This window comes from Dermacentor variabilis, chromosome 9 (genome assembly GCF_050947875.1).
Source record: "Dermacentor variabilis isolate Ectoservices chromosome 9, ASM5094787v1, whole genome shotgun sequence".
In the NCBI taxonomy this organism is placed as follows: domain Eukaryota; kingdom Metazoa; phylum Arthropoda; class Arachnida; order Ixodida; family Ixodidae; genus Dermacentor; species Dermacentor variabilis.
In genome coordinates, this window is record NC_134576.1 from 111,142,260 (window position 1) to 111,169,245 (window position 26,986).

A 26,986-nucleotide genomic window follows, 5' to 3' on the forward strand; every position below is an offset into this window, starting at 1 on the left:
ATCGTTATTGGTATTAAGATTTTTGGGGGAATCTTAATTCAGCTTGCATTAAATCTCTGTGTATCTATGCATTAATGTCCGCGTCTAGACTGTTTCCCTACAGCTTGAGTCAATGGGTAGCCCAAGGTCAGATGTGCAGAGCGTAGGGCTGCGGTGTTGAGGCAGCCGGCTTCAAAAACAATCTGCCCGATCAATTCAAGTCATTGGGTATGAAACACCGGACATGTCGGGCTCTTCCATAAGCATATCTGACGCTAGCTTGGATCGCGGTGTATGTGTCAATGCGTATGCGCTACCTTTGTGATCATTATATAAAACATGTTATCTACAGTAACGCATCAACGACAACATAGATTGCTAATCGTAGTATGGTCATTAATCATCTTTAAAGGATGGATGAACCACCAGGCTTTATTACTGCGCTGAAATCTCCCTGTTTAATTTCGAGTCGGAGCTACGAAGCGCTATAGGGTGTGAAAATCACGGTATCAACTACGAGGCGCTTGGCTAAGTAAAAATCACGGTATTGAGTTAACACATACATACTCGAGATAAAGGTAACCATGCGCGTCGTAGCGACGATTTTGTTGCGACTATACTGGCGCACGACTTCCTCTAGCAATGAAAAGAAGGGTATGCAAGAGAAACACGCACAACAGCGCTCCTGAAAAACAAAAAAACTATTCTCCTGCGCATCAATATAGGCTGAAGACGGGGAAAACGAAGCATTTTAATTTTAGCAACAAACTAGGACAAACTATTGCACTGAGTTTTAAATTTGGCTTATTTTTTCGTTTTTATCTTCCGCATTTCGGCAGATTCGGAACCATGGCGTGTGGAAGCTACGCTGATTCAGTATGTGGTCCAAGAAATCGAAACTGCCGTCAGTCTCTGCTGGACTACACGACGTAGTAACACGCGTGGAGTAGCTCGTACCCTGTAGCTTTCCGTTCGTTGCTACAAAAAGCTACGAGTCCACAGAAGAGGTCATGAATGCCGCGTGAAGTCCGCGCTGTTTTCTTTGTTGAAAACGTTGGCAGGATGTGCGTCTTACCCGATCCAGGCGTAAACGCCGCAATGCGCTTCACGCCATGAATGCACTAGGTACTATCGGCGTAAAATGAAACGCGAACAGCAGAGCTCGTGGCCGAAGCAAAGCTGAAGCAGTGCGCGCACATCTGGTTTGACAGCACAGCACGACGATGCCGCCACTACACTGAAATATTTTCGTTTCGGTTCTGGTTTTATTTTATTTGGATTATTTGAAAACGAAAAGAGAAAAAAACCGAAGAAAGCCGAATCTGAAATGTCACCGTATGGGGGTGAGTATCGTCGCACAGTGTGACGAAACGATAAGCCAAAAGCGATGCGTGCCATCCATTCTGCGCCGTCGTCATTACGGCGCCGCCATCATTTCTCGCTTTCGAATGCAAGACAAGCCGGACAGAAACGAAAATATTGCAGTGTAACGGGAACATCGCCACGGCAGTGCAGTAAGACGGGACCTGCACATCTGTCAATGATGAGGACTGGAGGGCGGGCACTGTATACCTTCAGTTACGCTTCGCCCACGCGCTCCGATGTTCGCGTTTCGTTGGACGCCGACAGTACGCTGTACGTAACAGTGACCGATGATGAGGGCACCTACTGTTCTATAATCGTCGGCCGCTTTGTTCGTTGCCATGCTGGGTTATGCTTCTCCTGCGCGCATCGAGATGAGTACATTTTGCGAACGAAACGAGCGCTTGCCAGCCAAGTGCTCCTTGCAGAAGCAACTCCTCGTGTCCTAGTTATCTCAATCTACGAGAACTCTCGCCCCCTCAGTGAAACACGCTCACTTTCAGTGGGCACAAACGAGCAGAGTTACGTCCATAACAATGCTACCGTTATAAAACGTTGCCAAAGATTGTTAGCCTGCTACATATCACAGCGACTAGTTTCGCCTCCATGCATGCAAAGTGCCAGCGCTGCACCTTTATCTCCAGTCTTAGTTGCGCCCGCTGTTCTTTCATCGCTGACAAGGACTCTGGTTGACCCTAAGCGGCCATATTCTGTCGAGAATGCGGCAAACATGTCAAGTGGCTCTGTTGAGCAGGCAAGCCAATGAACGGATGATGTCACACCACAAAGTTTCTTTCCTACATTTTTCAACCACGGCAGTATGAGGCTCTTAAAGGTGGGGTAAATGCCCCCGCTATCCACCGCTGGGGAGTATCACTGAGTATACATTTAAAAAGACTCGGTGCTTTTTATCTATACAAATGCGTTGCACTGATACATTACGCTACCCTATAGTGCAACGTCAACGAGAACTGGACCACTGCGGCTATGGTAATGATGATTAGTTTGCTTGTGTCACTGACCCATTTCATACACCTCCTACGACACACCGCCTGCGTTGCGGCTATGTGTAGAATGTCCATTTCACGTTCTAAAAATGTGCTGTCAAGTTGAACTCACGGCTCGGAGAGGGCTTTCAAATCCGAGGTGTCTGCTGTATCCGTGAGAGGTCTGGGCTGGGACTTTAGTACAATGCCCGAGAACATGGCGTTCAGTGGAGCGCGTGGAGGAATGGCGGCCGGCGTGATGCCGGACGGTGGGCCAGACGGGACAGCAGAAGCGCTGCTGGTCATGGTGCCGGTCGTCGTGTTCGTTCGAATTTGATTGTCGGAAGTCCATCTACTGGACCAATCATCGGAGCGCGTGCTTGACTGTGAACGAGGATATATTGAGAGTGGTAGGAAAAACGTTCTTCTGTTTAATTGAAGGGACACTATATGCCTATAATAGGTTTGACGTGTATTTGTTATTTAGGCTTCGAAATTGCGAAAACAGCCGTACTGCTATAGCAGTCTTAGTAGATGTAGAGATTTATTATTTGACGCACAATAACGAACATGAGGAATGGGAGGGACAACTGCTGTTAGCTTGACGAAACTCTCACTCCTTGTATCTCGAATAGGGGCAAGCATTAGGTCATAGAGATATCGAACGATACATGACGTTGCAAACTACATACAATTCACATATATTGACAAACGTGCAGGAATAATCACACCAAACATAGGAATACAAAGCAAGAATTACAAGGGATATCCGATAAATATGTTCGAATGAGTAATTCCATGGTGAAGAAAACACAGCAAGGAATTTACAGTAATATGTAATTTAAGTATTTTACAATAACAAAATACTTAAAATAAAAGGTATGCTTTGAGAATGTTTTTTATGACTATTGTATGAGGGCCGCCATTCTCAATATTCTGACAAATAATTTGGTCAAGAACGTAAGGCCTGGTATGAGTAACTTTAGTGATTGAGTAGTGCATCAATATAACCCTCATACACGGCATGAGTAAGCACGCAGCATACATATACCTTAATATATGCGGTGCTCCACGGCGAAACCAACGCCGAGGGCGAAAGATTTGCTCGGAGTGTTCATATAATTGCTATCGCTATAATAGCGATTCATTCATCCCTTTCAGGCTAGTCAAGTTTACGTAGTAGGACGCTTTCTAAAGTAATTTAACGTTTTTTCTACATTGATGGAGAAGACACTCGTTGGTGCGTCCCACATAAAATTCGAACCTATCACTAAGCATGACGTAACGTACGCGAAGCATTACCAGGATGTAAAGGTCCACGCAAATTATAGCCATGATTCAAAAAGCGCGATCCTAAAAGTGCGCATGAAATGGCTTCGCAAAGCGCCTGGATGCGCACTCACCGTGGTAGAACTCCCTGGCTCTACATCGATTGACATGACTCCCCTGAACAAGGCTCCCGTGAGGAGGCCGAATGTTAAGAAAAAAAAGGTGTCACTTTGGTCGGCAACTGTTTCCTGTTGTCGCCTTCGAACGACTCGTTCGAGTGGAGCTTGATCAGTGGCTCGTCCGGCTGCTTCCCCTGCGTAAAAAAACAAAAAACAATAGGAAAACGAGGCGAACATTGTTGGCGGATGTGGCATGTTGTCGTAAACGGGCACCGCCTACTCACCGGCCGAACTCGACTCTCTTCTCTCCACGACTGGCAAGTCAAAGAAAGTTTTGTTCCCTGGTTTTGGAAACCGCCCCCACGGATGGAACGCACCAAACGCACTTCCTTGTCGTCTTCTTTGCTCGACCGTGGTAATTGCTCGAGCTCGTGCGTTTGGCAATATAAGCGCGCGCTCTCGCAAGCGGATCGGTGGGCTTGTGTCCCCGTATGGTTTAGCTCTAAATATACTCAGTACAGTGATGAATCGCACGGCGTATGAATCTCTATTGCAGGGGGCATAGTACAGATCAGTGGGGTGAACAGAACTACAGTAGGAGCTGACGCTTTCTCTTCAAATGTACGGAGGCAGACGATGAAGTTCCAGTGTAGCTTATTATGACGTATTGTACGCATTACACCGGAACCCACAATCAACAAAGAAAACGCGTTTATATCAGCAAAGCACTGCTGACAACGCGGTATGATGAAAGCATGACTTATAACACTCCATTGTTCTCTTGCTCCGGACATGCGCCGTAATCTTCTGAGAAGAGAAGATGATGAAGAATAAGGTAAAGCGATCGAAATGTAGATACACGGTATTTAAATCTGTATTAGCAGTACTAAAATTATATTGACATTGCTCGGTCAGTTGCAATCAATTCCGGTTACATACGTCTGTAAGGGACCAAATGATGTCGAGGCCCATGCCGATGAGACCTTCTTCCCAAATTATAGGGATCCTTATTGCAATAAGCAGCGCAAAACAGGGAAAGGAAGAGGTGAGGACGCCACGGAAAAGGCGGTCTACCTGCAACTTTAGTCACTTGTAAACGTGGGCTCACGTCGCAACGTAGCTTATTTTTTTGACCCATTACACGTCATGAGTTTAGAGCAACGCAGATCACATTCTGGGAGCCAGAGCGACAGATCTTCAATGGCAGAAAATTGGAGTTGTCAGCCGGAGTGTCATTTAAGTTCCTTGCGCCACATGGAGGGCCTGCGTGGTTGGGTATATGCGGTCCAAACCTCTTTTCGCCGAAGCGATGTCCGACGCTGGACGCAAGATGCCCACCCCGGATATATTGAGACACGGGGCCCTTAAGTGCAAGCTTTAGCTCGGGCCCCACTCCGACGCGGCCTTTTCAAATACATGTAAAACGCCAAAAAGTTTTTCTGAGATAAGCCCTGGACCGATTTCAATGAATTTTGTTGCATTTGTGAGAAAAAGTTAAATGCCAGTGACCATTGGAAGCGGAATTTCGATTCAGGGCCTGAATTTCGTTAAGAGAATTTTCAACAATTCGGAAGTTTTAAAAACATAGAAGCACGAAGTTTAAAAACGCATAGCTCTGCATCAAGGACAGATATCGCGGTGATGTGAACTGCATCCTTTAGATCAATGAAAGCGCACAAATTTGATGTCATCTTTCATCTTACGTGAGTTTATCACGTTGCTTACAAGGGTTCTGCAAAAGCTGCATTTCCAGGTTACTAAATTTTTTGAGATTCGTGTGTAACATCAATTTCGTCCGCTTTAGATGTACTAATATATGCATTTCACATAATTGTATATCATTTTTCGTCGATGAGTTGGAGTCGTAAACTTGATAGTTTCGTTTGTTGAAAATTTTAGATTTTCCCCAATTTTTAAATAAAACATTCCCAATCTAAACCAAGAATTCGAAACCAACAGTCACTAGAGTTTGAGTTTTTGTTTTCAATACAACAAACCTCGTCAAATTTGGTGAAGTGGTTGCCGAGAAAAACGAATTATGCTTTTACATGTATTTATACAGGAGCACCCGAGCTGAAGATTCCTCTTAACACCGCCGCGTTTATGTACCCAAAAGCAATCACGGCGACATGCTGGGGATATGAACAAGTCCGCTTGTTGCTGCTGGAGCTGTTCTCTCGTGATTTAAGCACTTCGCCGCTGCGTAAGAAAAGTCCGAGATTTCGACAAAATTAATATTTATTTGGACACCTGCGACAGAAACTGAATCAAGACCTGCGACAGAAACAGGTATTTGATCCAGTTACTAAAAAGAGAAAAATTGACGAATATGCTATACATAACCCAAATTCTACAACATTTCGGCGCTAATAAATGAGCGCGCGTTAAGTTGCCGAATTGAAGTGTCCCGGGCAAATGCTTATTCCGCTCGCGCTTCACGGTTCTCCACCGCTTCCTCTTCTTCCTCCCATTGGGCAGTGACGTTGAGCGCCATGGTGCCACGCGAGTACTCCTCGTTGCGGGCCCTCCCGCCTGTCTCCGAGGTGTACGGCCGGTCGCCGTCTTCATTGGTCACGGACGCGGCCTCGGTCTCGCTACTAGCGGGAGTGGTGCGTAACCGTACGCTACGCACGACCGAGAACGGCATGGTGGATGGGAGGGTCTTCGTGCTTGGGCGCCTGCAAGACCGAGTGACAGGGAATCATTATTGCTGTTAAGAATTTTTGGGGCGAAACTTCATTCAGCTTGCGTTATATCTCTGTGTATCTATGCATGAATGTCGGCGTCTAAACTGCTTCCCTACTACTTGAGTCACTAGGTAGGCAGTGGCCCGATGGGCAGAGCGTCGGGCTGCGGTGCTGAGGCAAGCGGCTTCAAAAACTAGAGTCTCTGGGTTTCAAAAACCGGACCTGTCGTGCTCATCAATAAATATATCTGGTGCCAGCTTACTCGCCGCAGGGCAATGCGGGAGACCGACCTCCGCGGCCTTACACAAGTCTACCTCATTAGTAGGATTGTATACACATACCCGTAGTACCACCTCTGCCGCAAAGACGAAGAGGCGGTAAACACGGTCATCCGCTCGGAGTACAAAGCGGCAATGCGACTGCACCAGTCCGCCAGCACACAGCGTCTCCTATAGCTTGGAGTATACAACACCCCCACAGAGCTGATAGAGGCACACAAGACTGCACAGATACTTAGTCTTTCTCGAACACGGTCGTTACGTTCTTAACCGTCTTAACATCAACCCTACGGGTGACATCCACCCCACTGCTCCCCTCCCGACTGGAGTCGGCTGGTCATCAAACCCAAAGCCAAGAATATGCTACCGGCCGCCACGATAGGCGCCGCCAACTGAAGGCACAAGCCTTAGACGTCACCTACGCCACCGACGAGCATACCATGTGCGTGGACGCAGCAAAATGCGACTCTAACGCATACGTAGACTGCGCAGCGACGCCAACCATCACTCTCATCAGCGCCGCTACAATGCGCACACAGTCCTCCCCCACTGCCGAAGAGGTCGCGATCGCGCTAGCCATCGCGGATCCCCGGACACGCACGCTTCTCAGTGACTCTAAACAAGCCATCCAAAATTTCTAAAAAAAACTTACTTTGTCTGCCCGCCGCACACATCCTCCGCGGTTGAGCTCTCGACAGAACTTTAAGCTCAGTGTGGGTACCTGCTCACGCGGGGAACTCTGGGAACGGAGGGGTCGACCGTTTAGTCCGAGGCCTAACTACCCGGGAGGCCGGCTCCTCGAACCCGGCTGCTCTCGAAGAGGCCCCCAAATCCTATGCTGACATTACTGATTTCTGCAAGGAGACGAGACGCGTGCACCCGCCTCCCATCCCGACCTCGACCGAGCGCAAGCCACCAGGCTTCGCAGACTGCAGACCGATTCCATTCCCAGTCATTCTAGGCTTCATTTAATCACTGGCGGGGATTACGACCCCGCCTGTACTAAGTGCGACCACGGAGTGTTCGCCACTGCGAGGGTAACCCTCCCTCACAATCATTACTGCCAGCTCCCTCCGAGGAGGGTTGGAGCCAGCTGCTGACAAGAGCAGACAAGGAAACACAACTGGCACTCGTCTAGCGGGCCCAAGACGTCGCCCCCACCTGGGAGCCACACTTGGCCTACCTGCCCTATTTTCCAACACTGCAGTGGCAAATAAAATAGTTTCTGTCTCTCTCCCTCTCTTGGATTGCAGTGTATATGTCAATGGGCATGTGCTACCATTATGATCATTATATAAAACATGTTATCCGCAATTACACATCAGCGACAACATAGAATGCTAATAGCATTAAGGTCGACAATCTTCTTCAAAGGATGGATGAACTACCAGGTTTTATTACTGCGCTGAAACAGCCCTGTTTAAGTTCAAGTTGGAGCTACGTAGGGCTATAAGGTGTGCTTCTTCGCTGATGTGAAAGTAACGCTATTGACTTAACATGTGCCAACTCGAGATAACGGTGACAGTGCGTGTTGTAAGCGATAATTTGTGGCGACTATACTCGCGCGCCACATCCTCTGGCAATGAAAATAAAGGTATGCAGGAGAAACAAGCGCAAGAGGACTCCTGAAAAAGAAAGTAACAGAAAAGTTTCATATTCTCCTCCACATTAATATAGGCTGGGGAAGAGGAAATGCAAGCATTTTTATAAGCATAGCAACAAACTAAGACGAACCATGGCACTGAGTTTTAATTTAGACTTATTTTTGGGCTTTTCCTCGTTTGGGCAAATACGAGACCGCCGTGTGTGGAAGCTGCGCTGATTCAGCATGTGGTCCAAGGAATCGAAACCGCCGTCAGTCTCTGCCGGACTACACGGCGTAGTAACACGCTCGTACCCCGTAGCTTTCTCTTGGCTGCTACATAAAGCGATGAGTGCACGGAGGAGGTCCTAAACGCCACGTGAAGCCCGACACTGCTTTCTTTATTGAAAATGTTCGCACGACGCGCGTCTTCCACAAGCCAGGCCTAACCGCTGCACAATACGCGCGTCGCGCCACTTCTGCCATGCGTACTATCGGCGCAAAATGAAACGCGAACAGCAAAGCTCGTGGCCGAAGCAAAGCTGGAAATAGTGCCCGCCGTCCAGACGTCACCTTCGACAGGCGCGCACGTCTGGTTTGACAGCACAGCACGACGATGCTGCCACTACGCTTCGATGTTTTCGTTTCTGATCTGGTTTTTTTTTATTTGAAATATTAGAAAACGAGAAGAGAAAAACCGAAGAAAGCGGAATCTGAAACATGACCGTGTGGGGCTGAGTACTATCGTACAGTGTGGCGAAACGACAAGCCAAAAGCGATGCGTGCCGTCCAGTTTGCACCACCATCATTACTGCGCCGCCATCTTTTTTCGCTTTCGAATGCAAGACAACCAGAACAGAAACGAACATATCACAGTGTAGTGGAAGCATCGCCACGGCAGTGGGGTCTCACCGGAACTGCACGTCTTGCAATGGCGATGAATGCAGGGCTGGCACTGCACCTTCAGTCATGCTTCGCTCACGCTATCCAATGTTCGCGTTTCGTTGGACGCCGATAGTACGCTGTATGTAACAGTGACCGATGATGAGGAGCACCTACTGTTCCATATGCTTCCGCCGCTTTGTTCGTTGTCACGCTGAGTTATGAAAATTAAATTATGGGGTTTTACGGGCCAAAAACCACTTTCTGATTATGAGGCATGCCGTTTCAAGCTTCAAGCATTGAAGACAAGTTTATACGACCGTCGAGATAAAATTCTTGACACCGCTATCCTGACTGTCATGACCGATCTTCACCTTTGTGCAGACACTAATGCTGATTCTCTAAAGTGAGCGAGGCAACCGAACTTCTTTGCGCTCCCGTCAGGCCTGGAACGCCGATCTGTCTCACCTACACCGAACACGCGCGGAGCATGTGTAGCGCAATGTCGGCCGCCACCAACTCGCCTTACAGCACGTATTAGACAGAGTAATGTTTTTGGCTTAGTGTCAACTACCTCATACTATATAATTTAGAGTTTTCTGCAATTTGCGAAAGCCATTTGGTGCTGGTGTCCAGGGCAGCCGCAAGCCTCGCCATTGAGCCAGCTAAGTAATAACGCTTACTGGTCGCAACTGAATAAACTTGGTCCTCGTGGCTTGAAATCACCTTCTCACTGTGAGAGCTGATCAATTTCAGCAAGACCTTGTGCTATAAATAGAACTGAAAGCGCGCCAAATCAAATGGAATCCTATTTACGTCATGAAAAAAATTAATGCGCGACATGGGCTTTCAAAGAATCACATAGCTGTAACGGCACTTCCTGATTCGTGTGCATGTGCGCTGAAAATAATTACCATCAGGCGCTTAGAATACACTTTCGCTTGGCAACTTAGAAAGATAAAGCGTGATTGGCAAGGTCACGAGAACGTTTGAAGCCGGAGGCACGAAGACTAGGCAACTCTGTCTGCTGCTGAATGCTCTCATGTTAGCTCACAAGTCGGAACGAAAGGCTTCCCTTTATCAAATTTAGTGCCACACTGTAGGCTTTTTAGCCTCCAGTAACCTTGCGAGGACTCACCACTTTCTAGACGTTGTGAATGGCGCCGCACGTTTCAAATGAGCCGAGTTACTTCCATAACAATGCTACCGTTATAAAACGTTGCCAAAGATTGCTAGCCCGCTATTATCATAGCGACTAGTTTCGCCTCCATACATGCAAAGTGTCAGCGCAGCACCCTTATCTCCAGTCTTAGTTGCGGCCGCTGTTCTTTCATCGCTGACAAGGACTCTGGTTGACCCTAAGCGGCCATATTCTGTCGAGAATGCGGCAAACATTTCAAGTGGCTCTGTCGAGCAGGCAAGCCAATGAACGTATGTTGTCACACCACAAAGTTTCTTTCCTCCATTTTTCAACCACGGCGGCACTAGGTTTTTAACGGCGGGGTAAACGCCCCCGCTATCCACCGCTGGGGAGTATCACTGAGTATACATTTAAAAAGACTCGGTGCGTTTTATCTATACACATGCGTTGCACTGATACTTTACGCTACCCTACAGTGCAACGTCAACGAGAACTGGAACACTGCGGCTATGGTAATGATGATTAGTTTGCTTGTGCCACTGACTCATTTCATACACCTCCTACGATAAACCGCCTGCGTTGCGGCTATATGTAGAATGTGCATTTCACGTTCTAAAATATGTGCTGTCAAGTTGAACTCACGGTTTGGAGAGGGCTTTCAAATCCGAGGTGTCTGCTGTATCCGTGAGGTGCCTGGGCTGGGACATTAGCGCGGTGCCCGAGAACACGACGTTCTGTGGAGCACGTGGAGGAATGCCGGGTTGCGTGATGCCGGACGGCGTGATACCGCACGGCGTGCTACCGGTTGGTGTGATACCGGATGGTAGGCCAGACGGGGCAGCAGAAGCGCTGCTGGTCATGGTGCCGGTCGTAGTTTTCGTTCGACTTTGAGTGTCAGAAGTCCAACTACTGGACCAAACTTCGGAGCGCGTACTTGACTGCGAACGAGGATATATTGAGAGTGGTAGGAAACGCTTTCTTCTGTTTATTTGGAGGGACACTATAGGCATATAATTTGTATTTGTTATTTAGGCTTCTAAAACGCCAAAACAGCCGTACTGCAAAAGCAGTCTTATTATTTGACGCACAATATCGAACACGAGGAATGGGAGGGAGAACTGCTGTTAGCTTGACGAAACTCTCACTCCCTGTATCTTGAAGAAGGGCCAGCATTAGGTCATAGAGATATCTAACGATACATGACGTTGCAAACTACCTACAATTCACACATATTGACAAACGTGCAAGGAATAATCACACCGAACCTAGGACTACAAAACAAGAATTCAAAGGGATAACCGATAAATATGTTTGCATAAGTAATTCCACGGTGAAGAAAACAGAGTAAGACATTCAGAATAATGTTTAATTTTTTAAGTATTTAACAATAAGAAATCACTTAAGATAAAAGGTATGCCTTGAGAATGTTTTTTATTACTTTTGTTTGTGGGCCGCCCTTCTCAAAATTCTGACATATAATTTAGTCATGAACGAAGGCCTGGTTGGAGTAACTTTAGTGATTGAGTAGTGCATCAAAATAACCCTCATACACGGCATGATTAAGCATGCAGCATACATATACCTAAATATATGCGGTGCATCACGGCGACACCACCGCCGACGGCTAAAGATTTGCTCGGAGTAACCATATAATTGCTATCGCTATAATAGCGATTCATTCATCCCTTTCAGGCTAGTCAAGCTTAAGTAGTAGGGCGCTTTCTAAAGTAATTTAACGTTTTTCCTATATTGATGGAGAAGGCACTCGTTGGTGCGTCCCACATAAGATTCAAACCTATCACTAAGCATGACGTAACGTACACGAAGTATTACCAGGAAATAAAGGTCCACGCAAATTATAGCCATGGCTCAAAAAGCGCGATCCTCAAAGTGCGCATGAAATGACGTCGCAAAGCCCCTGGATGCGTACTCACCATGGTAGAAGTCCCTTGCTTCGATTGACATGACATGTCTCTCCTGAACGAGGCTCTCGTGAGGAGGCCGAAACGTCAGTTAAGAAAAAAAAGGTGTCACTTTGGTCGGCAACTGTTTCCTGTTGTCGCCTTCGAACGACTCGTTCGAGTGGAGCTTGATCAGCGGCTCGTCCGGCTGCTTCCCCTGCGTAAAAAAACAACAACAACAAAAAAAAAAGAAAACGAGGCGAACATTGTTGGTGGATATGGCATGTTGTCGTAAACGGGCACCGCCTACTCACCGGCCGAACTCGACTCTCTTCTCTCCACGACTGGCAAGTCGAAGAAAATTTTGTTCCCTGGTTTTGGAAACCGCCTCCACGGATGGAACGCACCTAACGCACTTCCTTGTCGTCTTCTTTGCTCGACCGTGGTAATTGCTCGAGCTCGTGCGTTTGGCAATATAAGCGCGCGCTCTCGCAAGCGGATCGGTGGGCTTGTGTCCCCGTATGGTTTAGCTCTAAATATACTCAGTACAGTGATGAATCGCACGGCGTAGTAATCTCTATTACAGGGGGCATAGTACAGATCTGTGGGGTGAACAGAAGTACAGCAGGAGCTGACGCTTTCTCTTCAAATGTATGGAGGCAGACGATGAAGTTCCAGTGTAGCTTATTATGACGTATTGTACGCATTAAACCGGAACCCACAATCAACAAAGAAAACGCGTTTATATCAGCAAAGCAATAACACTCCTACTTGTCCTTTTTTTCGCGGTATGATGAAAGCGTAACTTGTAACACTCGGTTATTCTCTTGCTCCGGACATACGTCGTATTCTTCTGAGAAGAGAAGATGATGAAGAAGAAGGTAAAGCGATCGAAATGTAGATACACGGTATTTAAATCTGCATTAGCAGTACTAAAATTATATTGACATTGCTCGGTCAGTTGCAATCGATTCCGGTTACATACGTCTGTAAGGGACCAAATGATGTCGAGGCCCATGCCGATGAGACCTTCTTCCCAAATTATAGGGCGCCTTATTGCAATAAGCAGCGGAAAACAGGGAAAGGAAGAGGTGAGGACGCCTCGGAAAAGACGGTCTGCCTGCAACTTTAGTCACCTGTAAACGTGGGCTCACGTCGAAACGTAAACCCATTGCACGTCATGAGTTTAGAGCAACGACGATCAGATTTTGGGAGTCAGAGCGACAGATCTTCAATGGCAGAAAATTGGAGTTGTCAGCCGGAGTGTCAGTAACTTCCTTGCGCCACATGAAGGGCCTGAGTGGTTGGGTATACGTGGTCCAAACCTCTTTTCGCCGAAGCGATGTCCGACGCTGGACGCAAGATGCCCACACCGGATATTTTGAGACACGGGGCCCTTAAGTGCAAGCTTTAGCTCGGGCCCCACTCCGACGCGGCCTTTTCAAATACATGTAAAACGCCAAAAAGTTTTTCTGAGATAAGCCCTGGACCGATTTCAATGAATTTTGTTGCATTTGTGAGAAAAAGTTAAATGCTAGTGACCATTGGACGCGGAATTTCAATTGAGGGCCTGAATTTCGTTAAGAGAATTTTCAACAATTCGGAAGTTTGAAAAACATAGAAGCACGAAGTTTAAAAACGCATAGCTCTGCATCAAGGACAGATATCGCGGTCATGTGAAGTGCATCCATTAGATCAATGAAAGCGCACAATTTTGAGGTCATCTTTCATCTTACGTGAATTTATCACGTTGCTTACAAGGTTTCTACAAAAGCTGCATTTCCAGGTTACTAAATTTTTTGAGATTCGTGTGTAACATATGAATTTCGTCTGTTTTAGATGTACTAATAGATGCATTTCACATAATTGTATTAGCATTTTTCCTTGATGAGTTAGAGTTGTAAGCATGATAGTTTCGTTTGGTAAAAATTTTAGATTTCCTCCAATCTTAAATAAAAAATTTCGAACGTAAATTAAGAATTCGAAACCAACAGTCATTAGGTTGAGTTTTTCTTTTAAATGTAACAAACCTCGTCAAATTTGGTGCAGTGGTTGCCGAGAAAAACGAATTATCCTTTTATATGTATTTATATAGGAGCACCCGAGCTAAAGATTCCTCTTAACGCTGCCGCGTTTATGTACCCAAAAAGCAATCACGGCAACATGCTAGGGATATGAAGAAGTCCGCTTGTTGCGGCTTGAGCTATTGTTCGCTCGTGATTTAAGCACTTCGCCGCTGCGTAAGAAAAGTCTGAGATTTCGACAAAATTAATATTTATTTGGAGACCTGCGACAGAAACTGAACCAAGACCTGCGACAGAAACAGGTATTTGATCCAGTTGCTAAAGAAGAAAAAGAAAAATTTACGAATATGCTATACAAAACTCAAATTCTACAACATTTCGGCGTTAATAAATGTGCGCGCGTTAAGTTGCCGAATTGAAGTGTCCCGGGCAAATGCTTATTCCAGCCGCGCTTCACGGTTCTCCGCCGCTTCCTCTTCTTCCTCCCATTGGACAGTGACGTTGAGCACCACGGTGCCACGCGAGTACTCCTCGTTGCGGGCCCTCCCGCCTGTCTCCGAGTTGTTCGGCCGGTCGCCGTCTTCATTGGTCACGGACGCAGCCTCGGTCTCGGTACTAGCGGGAGTGGTGCGTAGTCGTATGGTACGCACGACCGAGAACCGTATGGTGGATGGGAGGGTCTTCGTGCTTGGCCGCCTGCAAGACCGAGTGACAGGGAACCATTATTGCTATTAATAATTTTTGGGGCGAAACTTCATTCAGCTTGCGTTATACCTCTGTGTATCTATGCATGAATGTCGGCGTGTAAACTGCTTCCCTACTTAAGTCACTAGGTAGGCAGTGGTCCGATGGGCAGAGCGTCGGGCTGCGGTGCTGAGGCAAGCGGCTTCAAAAACTAGAGCCACTGGGTTTCAAAACCCGGACCTGTCGTGCTCTTCAATACATATATCTGGTGCCAGCTTACTCGCCGCAGGGGAATACGGGAGACAGACCTCTGCGGCCTTTCACAAGTCTACCTCATTAATAGGATTGTATACACAAACCCGTAGTACCACCTCCGCCGCAAAGACGTAGAGGCGGTAAATAGGGTCATCCGCTCGGAGTACAAAGCGGCAATGGGACTGCCCCAGTCCGCACACACACAGCGTCTCCTCCAGCTTGGAGTATACCACACCCTCACATAGCTGATAGAGGCACACAAGACTGCACAGATACATCGTCTTTCTCGCACCGAACACGGTCGTTACATTCTTGACCGTCTTAACATCAACCCTACAGATGACATCCACTCCACTGCTCCCCTCCCGACTGGAGTCTGCAGTCGGCTGGTCATCAAACCCATGGCCAAGAATACGCTACCCGGCCGCCACTATAGGCGCCGCCAACTGAAGGCACAAGCCTTAGACGTCGCCTATTCCACCGACGAGCATGCCATGTACATGGACGCGGCAAAATGCGACTCTAACGCCTACGTAGCCTGCGCAGCGACGCGAACCACCACTCTCGTCAGCGCCGCTACAGTGCGCACGCGGTCCTCCAGCGCTGCCGAAGAGGTCGCGGTTGCGCTAGCCTTCGCGGATCCCCGGACACGCACGGTTCTTAGTGACTCTAAACAAGCCATCCAAAATTTCTATAAAAAAACTCACTTTGTCTCCCCGCCGCACACTTGCTCCGCGGTTGAGCTCTGGACAGAACTGTAAGCTCACTGTGGGTACCTGCTCACGCGGGGACCTCTGGGAACGAAGGGGTCGACCGTTTAGCCCAAGGCCTAACTACCCGGGAGGCCGGCCCCTCGAACCCGGATGCTCTCGCAGAGGCCCCCAAATCCTATGCTGACATTACTAACTTCTGCAAGGAGACGAGACGCATGCACCTGCCTCCCACCCAGACCTCGACCGAGCTCAAGCCACCATGCTTCGCAGACTGCAGGCCGATTCCATTCCCAGTCATTCTAGGCTTTATTTAATCAGTGCCGGGGCTTACGACCCCATCTGTACTAAGTGCGACCACGGAATGTTCGCCACTCGGGAACACATTCTCTGGGAACGCGAGGGTAACCCTCCCCCACAATCATTACTGCCATCTCCCTCCAAGGAGGGTTTGAACCAGCTGCTGATAAGCGCAGACAGGAAAACACAACTGGCACTCGTCTCATGGGCATAAGACGTCGCACCCACCTGGGAGCCACACTAGGCCTACCTGCCATAACATCCTACCCTACAGTGGCAAATAAAGTTGTTTCTCTCTCTCTCTCTATCTCTCTCTCTCTCTTGGATTGCAGTGTATATGTCAATGGGTATGCGCTACCTTTATGATCATTATTAAAACATGTTATCGACAATTACGCATCAGCGACAACATAGATTCCTAATAGCATTAAAGTCGACAATCTTCTTCAAAGGATGGATGAACTTCCAGTTTATATTACTGCGCTGAAATAGCCCTGTTTCATTTCAAGTTGGAGCTACGTAGGACTATAAGGTGTGCTTCTTCGATGATGTGAAAATAATCGTATTGAGTTAACATTTGCCACCTCGAGATGAAGGTGACAGTGCGTGTTGTAGCGATAATTTTTTGGCGACTTTACTCGCGCGCCACTCCCTCTGGCAATGAAAATAAAGGTATGTAGGAGAAACAAGCTCAGTGCGCTCCTGAAAGAAAAAAGAAACAGAGAAGTTTCATATTCTCCTCCGCATTAATATAGGCTGGGGAAGAGGAAGTGCAAGCATATTTATAAGCATAGCTACAAACTAAGGCAAACCACGGCACTGAGTTTTAAATTTGACTTATTTTGGGGCTTTTCCTTGTTTGGGCAAATGCGAAACCGTCATGTGGGGAAGCTGTGCTGATTCAGCATGTGTTCCAAGGAATCGAAACCGCCGTCAGTCTCTGCCGGACTACACGGCGTAGTAACAGGCGTGGAGAAGCTCGTACCCCGTAGCTTTCCCTTCGTTGCTACAGAAAGCGATGAGTTCACAGACGAGGTCATAAACGCCGCCTGAAGCCCGACACTGTTTTCTTTATTGAAAACGTTGCCACGACGCGCGTCTTCCACAAGCCAGGCCTAACCGCTGCACAGTAAGCGCGTCACGCCACGACTGCCACGCGTACTATCGGCGCAATACGAAACGCGAACAGCAGAGCTCGTGGCCGAAGCGAAGCTGGAAGTAGTGCGCGCCGTCCAGACGTCACCTTCGACAGGCGCGCACGTCTGGTTTGACAGCACAGCACGACGATGCTGCCACTACGCTTCGATGTTTTCGTTTGTGTTCTGGTCCTCTTTTATTTGAAATATCTGAAAGCTGGAGAAGAGAAAAACCGAAGAAAGCCGAATCTAAAATATCACCGTATGGGGGCGAGTGTGGTCGCAGAGATGTCGCAAAACGACAAGCCAAAAGCGATGCTCGCCGTCCAGTTTGCGCCGTCATCATTACTGCGCCGCCATCTTTTCTCGCTCTCGAATGCGAGTATCCAGAACAGAAACGAAAATATCGCAGTGTAGCGACAGCATTGCCACGGCAGTGTGGTCTCACCGGATCTGCACGTCTTGCAATGGCGAGGAATGCAGGGCTGGCACTGCACCTTCAGTTATGCTTCGTGCATGCGCTCCGATGTTCGTGTTTCGTTGGACGCCGATAGTACGCTTTATGTAACAGTCACCGATGATGAGGAGCACCTACCGTTCAATATTCTTCCGCCGCATTGTTCGTTGTCACGCTGAGTTATTAAAATTAAATTATGGTGTTTTACGTGCCAAAAACCACTTTCTGATTATGAGGCACGCCGTAGTGGAGGACTCCGGAAATTTCGACCACCTGGGGTTCTTTAACGTGCACCTAAATCTAAGTACACGGGTGTTTTCGCATTTCGCCCCCCTCGAAATGCGGTCGCCGTGGCCGGCATTCGATCGCGCTACCTCGTACTCAGCAGCCCAACACCATAACCACTGAGCAACTACGGCGGGTCCTGAGTTATGCTTCTCCTGAGCGCGCTTCGCGATTAGTACATTTTGCAAATGACACGAGTACTTGCAGCGCAAGTGCTGATCGCAGAAGCAACTCCTCGTGCCCTGTTTACCTCAATCTAAGAGGACTCTCGCACTCTCAGAGGAACACGCTAGCATTTATTCGCACATAAAAGCTAAACTTACCGAGAACTCCCGCAGATAAATTCAATAGAGGGAGAAGCAGCATGCTCAAGTTCAAAGGAGCTGCCTGTAGTACCCTGTCTTTCTTAAAAATATATGTATGGGCAAGTGCTCTTTCTACTTCCTGTGCGTATTGTCCCAGCCACATAAATGATTGACTACACAAATGATCAAATATCCTTGACCTTTTAGCCGAAGCACTTTTGTACGTTCAGGTCACTAAATTGTTATCGTGTTCCTATGCGACGACTGCGTCTTTCACACCACCTGTGACTACATTAGTGAACCTTCTTGTGCGGGTGTAAGCGTAGTTACTGTTCTTCCTTGTTCTTTATTCCACCTCGCCTTTACTTATCCTTCTTTCACTCTTTCTCATTCGCTCATATCTAGAATAGCCGAATAGGCAATACTTTGGTTATGAATCCTACCTGCGTTCTCGCTCATCCCTCTTTTTTTTCCTACACCAAAGTTTCGGACTCCAAGGTTTGAGCTGTGGCATTTACGAAGAGCAGAGCCATAGACGAATAAGTGCGTTACTCGGCAAAGCAGATCGAATGCAAGGAATTAACTCAACATAACTGCAATGAAATTGGCTAGTTTGCGGTTATCGGCATCTGAACCTGTGAGTACAGTATCGTCTGAGATTTATTCGAATAGAAAAATTGAATTTTTGCCGGTATTGCAACTTCCCGTTAAGCGAAGCTTTGCTTCCTCGAAGTCTTCGAGTTAAGCATTCAAATGCACGTGAAACGCGAAATTTACCGTCTTAGACAACCGCTGCACCACCTTGAATGAAATTATAATGCATCTAAGAGAGAGAGACACATAGCTCAATGCATCTGATTTGAGGCATCAACAGCTCACAAACACCATCGAGAATCGGCTAATCTTCCAAATCTTGAAGCATAAAGAAGATAAATCACTTCTGTAAACTCTATCTGTTCGCTGGTTTAAAAGAGAAGACATAGGTGTTGACAATCTCTTACGTTAATTGACTTGTTTCTGAGCTTCGATAAAATCACTTTCCAAAACTATTGTTACATTTCAGAGTAGTCTGCACTCTACAAAATTGGTACACTTTAGAGGACGAAAATGCTTGCAGTTTACGGAATTGCGATATCGGTTCTATTGCATAGTTATAAACTTGACACCTCCCGGTTATTCACATTTTCCAATTTTGGGTAATTAGTATAACAGAGTGAATGACATAAAGGAAAAAACAAATATGCAGCTAGCAGATGGCATAGTTCTCATCAGCTTATTCTTTTCGTGTGAAGAAATTGCACCAAACTACGTCCGGTGGGTCCCAAACGAAATGCTTCCGGTATTTCCAGCTGGCGAGGTAAAGCTTGTACGTTAGATGTCTCTGCACTCTCAATATATCTGAAAGCTCCTCAATATTCACCTGGAAGACGTTGAGCTCGTCGGTGACCGTGTCGTCTTCGTCGTCGGCGTGGTGGAATAGACGCAGACGCCTTTCACGTCGCGCAAGCCGGTGCGCTGGCACTGGTAGACACCCTCCACGCAGTCGGCCTCGCCCAGGCAAGGAGTGGATTCGCTGCAGGGGGCGCCCACGTGACCCACTACGGGCCTGGGTGGCACGGGAGGGACTGAAAAACATCACAAAACGTAGAGGGGGCAGCTATGTTAATGCTGGAGGTCTTGAGCAATTTACTAAGGAATACTTATAGAAATAATGACGCGGTATTTGGGATTACAACTACAACCCGCCGTGGTTGCTCAGTGGCTATGGTGTTGGGCTGCTGAGCACGAGGTCGCGGGATCGAATCCCGGTCACGGCGGCCGCATTTCGATGGGGGCGAAATGCGAAAACACCCGTGTGCTTAGATTTAGGTGCACGTTAAAGAACCCCAGGTGGTCAAAATTTCCGGAGCCCTCCACTACGGCGTGCCTCATAATCAGAAAGTGGTTTTGGCACGTAAAACCCCAAATATTATTATTATATTATTACAACTACAGAAAGCTGAGCTAGTTGGAAGTTATTCATCGTGAAAGAAAGTTAAGCGTCTAACGGTAGAGACCTGGTATCTCAATAGTAGTGTAAGCGCATACGCCAGCCAGTGTTCTATTAACTCGTGGAAAGGGGAAATGAAATGCATAAACAGATATCTCTCGCGTAGGGCCAGAATTCTTATGCCTGATTTACAAGTGGCGTTACCATACATGAGCATGCGCAGGATACACATAGCGAGCCCGCAACTTGGGCTAGTTGGATTGGAACCACCGTTAAGTCGATGTAGCAGCGTTAGTTACGTGTAACGTGGGTTACCGGATTGATTTCGATATCCGCGGGGCTTCCTTGCGTAGACCGCCCGCACTTCCTGTTTAACATTTTTTAAGTGAATAATTTGTACTATGCACATATCGAAATGGCAAAATCCGGAAGTAATTAAAAGGGGAAAATTCCGCTGTAGTTGGCGACAACATATTTAAGGTTTTTCGCGTGAACTGTCAGAAGTTTAACACGCTATAAACGGCATTTGGTTCATTGGACTTTTCTATTCGCAACACACGAGGGTGTGAAATACGGCCACAGATCGTATGTGAAGCCCGTTTTTTCTAAAACCCAAGGAAGGCTGGATAAATGTTTTAGCACCAGTGCATGAGGAGAGACAGCTGGCGCTAGAAATGTTATCCACGTTTAGAGTACCATACATCACTGACAACACACAACACTGCCAAGGGAAGTTTTATGCTCGAGGAAGCAAACCCTCCCCCCCTCCAAAAAATAAAATAAACAAAAACATCAAGCTGAGAGACCTAACCTCAGCGTGATGCGACGCAGGAACATTTCTAAAATAGCAGGGAAGGCCATACTTATTTGAGGTACAATGTCGACAAAATCGTGTAATTAGCACTGCCGGCGATCACATTTCCGGAAACTGTTTTTGTCGCTCGTATTTCTCGATGTCAGATATTTCCTGCAAATCATAGCGCTTCCTACAGGAATCATCAGTCCGGAAAGTTAACTACCGTTTTCTTTTTTTTGTCAGATCCCAGTCGCAATTCAACCGCTGTGACCTGGATTCGAAATCGGCACCACGTGCTCTGCAACAGAATATTATAGCCACTGAGCAGCAGCAGCAGCGGTTCCAACGCGGAAGTTATCTTCGTGAGCAAAGCAAACTTTCTTCCAAAAGCAAGGCGACTTACGATTTGGCTTCTGCGTGCGCTCGGGTGCGTCAGTTGGTCGAGGAGTTTCGGCGTCTGCAAATAAAGTCGGGACGTGAGGGTTAGACAGAATATTAGTAAGTATTGAATCTATAGCTGCATTGATATATCTTATGCGCCCAAAAATCAGCGTGCGCTCCACCTGCACCAAGACATGGTTTTTTTTTTCGCGAAGCATGCATTATACCTTCTAGGGCCAAATAAGTTGCTCGAATGGTGAAGGGTGGGTTGTCCGTAAGCAAGTCCGCCCGTATGACTACAGCGGTACAGCGGCGATGTCAAAAGGTTACGTTGCATGCCGGTGTTATCACCATTGGCGACTTTAAAGGCCGTGATGCGGATGGCGGCAATGTGTTTTCGATCACACTGGAAAAGAGGCGCCACTGGCGTAAATTGTTGCTGAACTGATAACTCCATACAGTCGCAATACCCACACGAATTTAACAGTGAAGCCATCGAAATAACGCGCATTTGTGCGTGTTCACTGTAGGTCTAGAATTTGTATGTCAAAACGAAACGGACTAGTTGACGTAATATCCACGTGACTACTCTCTATACAGCTCAGTGTGAATCGGCCGATGCTGATGTTACATGAGAGGGGCTATAGCGTAAAATCGGTGTCCCCCTTATTTATTTTTTTCATTTACGCCTTTTTTGCTTGCAAGGTCAGTTTTACCGCAGGTTATACTGAATTTGTTATTACGCAAGCCTATATAATCTAGCTTCACCTAATAGTTACTGTTAGCGTCCCCTGATGGATCTGTTTCCTTTTATATACAATTTGTGCTCATCTCTCGTCACCTTACTTCTTACGCCAAAACCATAGGACTAATGTCTAACTTACCTTTCAAAAATAATGAATGACGTTCAGATGGGCATCTCAACATACTTCTTAGTTGTTTGCATCAGAAAGTCAGCAGAAATGCCACGAGATATCATTAATGATTTTCGAAAGTATTTGGCATGAGCATGACATGGTATTCGTGCTATATGAAATTTGCTCCCAATGAGTGAATTACAGAGGACCTTATTTAGCGCCATTCATAAAGCACTGCTTGAGAATACTAAAGCCATTTCGCTCCTTTGTGCAAGGGGCCCCACCATAATCCTAAAACTGGTGACTGCTGTGCTAACGCGGCCCTTTTAACATTAACAAAAATTGGGATAATATTCGAAATAATAACGTTACGGTCGTGAAACGCCTTGGAGAAATCGAAACCAAGCCCATGAATATCGCTCCGCTTAGTGCAGTTTCCCTATGTGACAGTCATAATTTCAGTTTGAGGCAGTTATTGAGAATTTAATCTGAAGAAGGTGACAGTTCATTGGGGCATAAAGGCTGCAAAACTAGACCATTCTCATGCAGCGTCATACTTACTGACGTGAAGTCGGGCAGGGTCTAGAGGGAGACAGCAGGCAAACAAAGCACAATATAATTAGCGGACACTCAGGTAAAAATTACGGCAAGGAAACACATATTTTAATCTTTCGACTACAGTTTTCCTTCGAGCTTTTTGTGCGTTACGTTCGAGCGCGAACAAGCATTTTTATATTTGCCAGGAGCCTAATCTTGCCGCATAACAACTGATGCAAGTAACCATTGTGAGTGAGCCAGTGTTCATTGTATATCAATATAAAGGAATTCTCGAAATAGTCCTAGTTATATTTAAATAAATTTTGGGTGCCAATGCAGGCCTGGCACAATTTTAAGGGTGGACGTTCGCTCATTAAATTCGTTCGCCCACTACAATGTACATTGTACTAACCACGAGCCAACAGTAATAGAGAAACTAATTGCCTCAGGAATGGGACTTAGTCAGGTAGGGTATGGTGGTTGCAGTCACTGGCAAATAAATGTTGCACCTTCCTGTAATGATCAGCCACAAAAAGCTGTACAAAAAGACAGATATATAAAGACTGTTAAACGACAACTGAGAAAAAGTTAAAGAAAGACAAGATACAAAATGTTTCCAGTAAGTGGCATAGCATGACCTAAAAGCGGTAAGAGTAACGTAAGGAGGTAAAAATTAAACCACTGTTTTCCATGGCGTCATTCAAACTGATTGCAATATTTCTGGCTGCTTATCAGTGTCGAATATTGAAATCATCTTTAGCACTCATATATCAATCATAAGTTATGATCACTCGTACAGGGTACGCTAAAATAAGGAAATGCAGGAAAAGCACACAACTATATTCCTTTAGATCAGTTGAAAAGAGAAATTTTCGTAATATGAGGGGCTCTTATTTTCGTAATATGAGGGGCTCTTATGAGGCGTGAAATGACGGTAATGAAATAACAGCCGGAAGGCCGCTCTCTAATTCAAGAGCACCGAGCAACAGGATTTTCCCCAATTATGTGACTTTTGTCTGTCAGCGAGAACCCAGCTTTAGTCCGCATTTTCAGCACAACTGCTCCGCTAGACCTTCAACCTCGACTCCACTTGAATGACAGCGCGGACAATCAGCTGAACTAGTCACTGTGCCTCAACGACCCGCTCCCCCTCCCCCCCCCCCCCCCCCGATGAGTCCTCAGTGAATTACTTCTTTTTCGTTTCCTTGCATTCCGGCGACGTTCTAAATGAACTGGAGTGAGGGCTAGTTTCTGAAACCTCTCCGTCGTGTAGAAATCACGGAGGTGGTTTATTACACCATCTCGTCTTATTCAGTGGAGAAGAGGCACCGTGTGAGACAGAAACGAGGGACACTTTATCTGTGAAATAACACGAAGGGCAGCGACTTGCTATTCCAGGCCCAAGCTCACTGTCTGAGGACAGAGAACATTCCCCACGAATATTTGCGACACGATGAGGTATGCGTCTGCTGAAGCAAAAGTTCTAAGATGAGTTGGCGCATTGTAATTCCAAGATCTTCTCCCACCCAGCAGGTCTATGAAAAGAAACATATATTGCTATGAGGTTATTATTTGTTCTTTTCTCGTTTGGAGATATTGCCTGAGCACGGACTTTTGATTTAGCAGGAACAGACTCTTGTCAAACACGATGTCAGAGTCAGTCGTTTGCAATTTACGCATCCGCGTGATAACAGTACGGTGAGTCAAAATGGCTCATTGAACAGCGGAAGTATTGAGCAGAAATATTTGATGCTTACAAGGAGCCGACAGCATGAGGGAGAAAATAATGAGCAAAACCAGGAGGACCTGGATGCACCCGAGGAATGGCAACAGTGGGCCTTCCCTTCTTCTGTAGAGAGAGAGAGACAGACAGAAACCACAACTCATTGAGTGAGATGACATAACCACTTTCATTATTTCACTTTGCAGATTCACAACTTTTTCCCGTGACACGTACTGATCAACTCCCTTCTAGATTCACCCACCGCGGTGGCTTAGCGGCTATGGTGGCTCGTATGAGCACGAGGTCACCGGAACATATGCCGGCCGTGGTGACCGCATTTCTATGGGGCCGAAATGCAAACAGAAAGAAAGAAAAAGAAACCCCCTTTTCTCATGTATTGGGGGCACGTTAATAATTCCCTGGTGGTCCAAATTAATTCGGATTCCCTCACTACGCCGTGCCTCATAATCAAATCGGGGGTTTGGCTCGTAAAATCCCAGAATTCGTTTGTTTATTCATTACATCGATGCCCCACTTACCGCAAGTAGTCGACGTATCCGCAAATTCGCGAGACTAAGAAAGATTTGTGTGTACTAACATAAAACAAACTCTAAGGTTTTATGTGCCAAAACCACCAGCATGAATACTAAGTCTGCCAGAGAAAGGAACTCCGGATTCATTTTGTCGAAATCGGTTCTTTAAATAGCATCCTGAAACACGTGCGTTGTTTCATTTCTCTTTGCATGGAAATACGGCCGCCACGGCCGGGATCGCACCCACGACCTCAAACTTCAAAGCTCAGTGTGATAGCCCATTAGCTACTGTGGCGGGTGATATATACATTTGCGAACACAGGTTGCGTGCTACTTTCACACAGATTCCAATTTTTTCGAGGCATCACTCTGCCTCCGCCTTGCTGATTTTCACAGAATTCGGTGTATGTTCATTGCTCCCACACGTAAAGTTGTCCATTTGTTTCCTCTCAGCCATTTGGCCTACAATCTACCAACTTGCGTTAGAGCACGTATTAGACAGAGCAATGTTTGTGGCTTAGTGTCAAGTACCTTATAGCGTATACTGTAGAGTTTTCTGCAATTTCCGAGAGCCATTTGGCACTGGTGTCCACGGCAGCCGCAAGCGTCGCCATTAAGCCAGCTAAGGAATAACGCCTAATGGTCGCAATTGAATAAACTTGGTCCTCGTGGCATGACATGACCTTCTCACTGTGAGAGCTGATCAGTCTCAACAAGACCTTGTGCTATAAATGGAACTGAAATCACATCAAATCAAATCGAATCTTATTTACGTCATAAAATTTAATGCGCGACATGTGCTTTCAAAGAATCACATAGCTGTAACGGTACTTCCTGATTCGTATGCATGTGCGCTGAAAATAATTACCATCACGCCCTTAGAATACACTTTCGCTTGGTAACTTAGAAAGATAAAGCGTGATAGGCAAGGTCACGAGAACGTTTGAAGCCGGAGGCACGAAGACTAGGCAACTCTGTCTGCTGCTGAATGCTCTCATGTTAGCTCATAGGTCGGAACGACAGGCTTCCCTTTAGCAAATTTACTGCGACACTGTAGGCTTTTTAGCCTCCAGTAACTTCATGAGGACCCACCACTTTCTAGACGTTGTGAATGGCGCCGCACGTTTCAAATGAGCTGAGTTACGTCCATAACAATGCTACCGTTATAAAACGTTGCCAAAGATTGTTAGCCTGCTATTATCACAGCGACTAGTTTCGCTTCCATGCATGCAAAGTGCCAGCGCAGCACCTTTATCTCCAGTCATTGTTACGCCCGCTGTTCTTTCATCGCTGACAAGGACCCTGGTTGACCCTAAGCGGCCATATTCTGTCGAGAATGCGGCAAACATTTCAAGTGGCTCTGTTGAGCAGGCAACCCAATGAACGGATGATGTCAAAACGCAAAATTTCTTTCCTACTTTCTTTAACCACGGCGATACGAGGCTCATAACGGCGGGGTAAATGCCTCCGCTATCCAGCACTGCGGAGTATCAATGTGTATACATATGAAAAGATTCGGTGCTTTTTTATCTCTACACATGCGTTGCATTGATACTTTACGCTACCCTATAGTGCAACGTCAACCAGAAATGGACCACTGCGGCTCTGGTAATGATGATTAGTTTACTTGTGGCACTGACCCATTTCATGCACCTCCTACGACACGCCGCCTGCGTTGCGGCTATATGCAGAATATCCATTTCACGTTCTAAAAATGTGCTGTCAAGTTGAACTCACGGCTCGGAGAGGGCTTTCAAATCCGAGGTCTTTGCTGTATCCGTGAGGGGCCTGGGCTGTGAATTTAGGGCAGTGCCCGAGAACATGGCG

General features: G+C 46.7%; 2 protein-coding genes across 2 annotated transcripts in view; both read right to left on the reverse strand.

Annotated features, from left to right (window-relative positions):
• Positions 1-26,986, reverse strand: part of LOC142557299 (uncharacterized) — a 37,705-nt gene that overhangs the window by 480 nt on the left and 10,239 nt on the right. Inside the window, exon 3 of the mRNA XM_075669030.1 lies at positions 2,461-2,711. Coding sequence (XP_075525145.1) covers positions 2,461-2,711 — 251 coding nt within the window. The remainder of the gene's footprint in view (positions 1-2,460; positions 2,712-26,986) is intronic.
• Positions 5,936-26,982, reverse strand: LOC142557905 (uncharacterized). Its single transcript, XM_075670107.1, has 6 exons — positions 26,897-26,982; positions 24,661-24,752; positions 22,928-22,948; positions 21,532-21,585; positions 19,763-19,967; positions 5,936-6,393 (listed from the first exon to the last, which is right to left on the reverse strand). Exons 1-6 carry the CDS (start codon positions 26,980-26,982, stop codon positions 6,135-6,137), a joined length of 717 nt encoding a protein of 238 aa, XP_075526222.1. The 3' UTR covers positions 5,936-6,134.

Bases quoted from the DNA above. Each gene is read 5' to 3' on its own strand.
- LOC142557905 (XM_075670107.1), bottom strand. From the start codon at position 26,982: ATGTTCTCGGGCACTGCCCTAAATTCACAGCCCAGGCCCCTCACGGAT. The intron at 22,949-24,660 runs GTAAGCATCAAA...GTCTCCCTCTAG, and splicing joins CCTCATGCTGTCGGCTCCTT to ACCCTGCCCGACTTCACGTC. The intron at 19,968-21,531 runs GTAAGTCGCCTT...GATGTTTTTCAG, and splicing joins GCGCACGCAGAAGCCAAATC to TCCCTCCCGTGCCACCCAGG.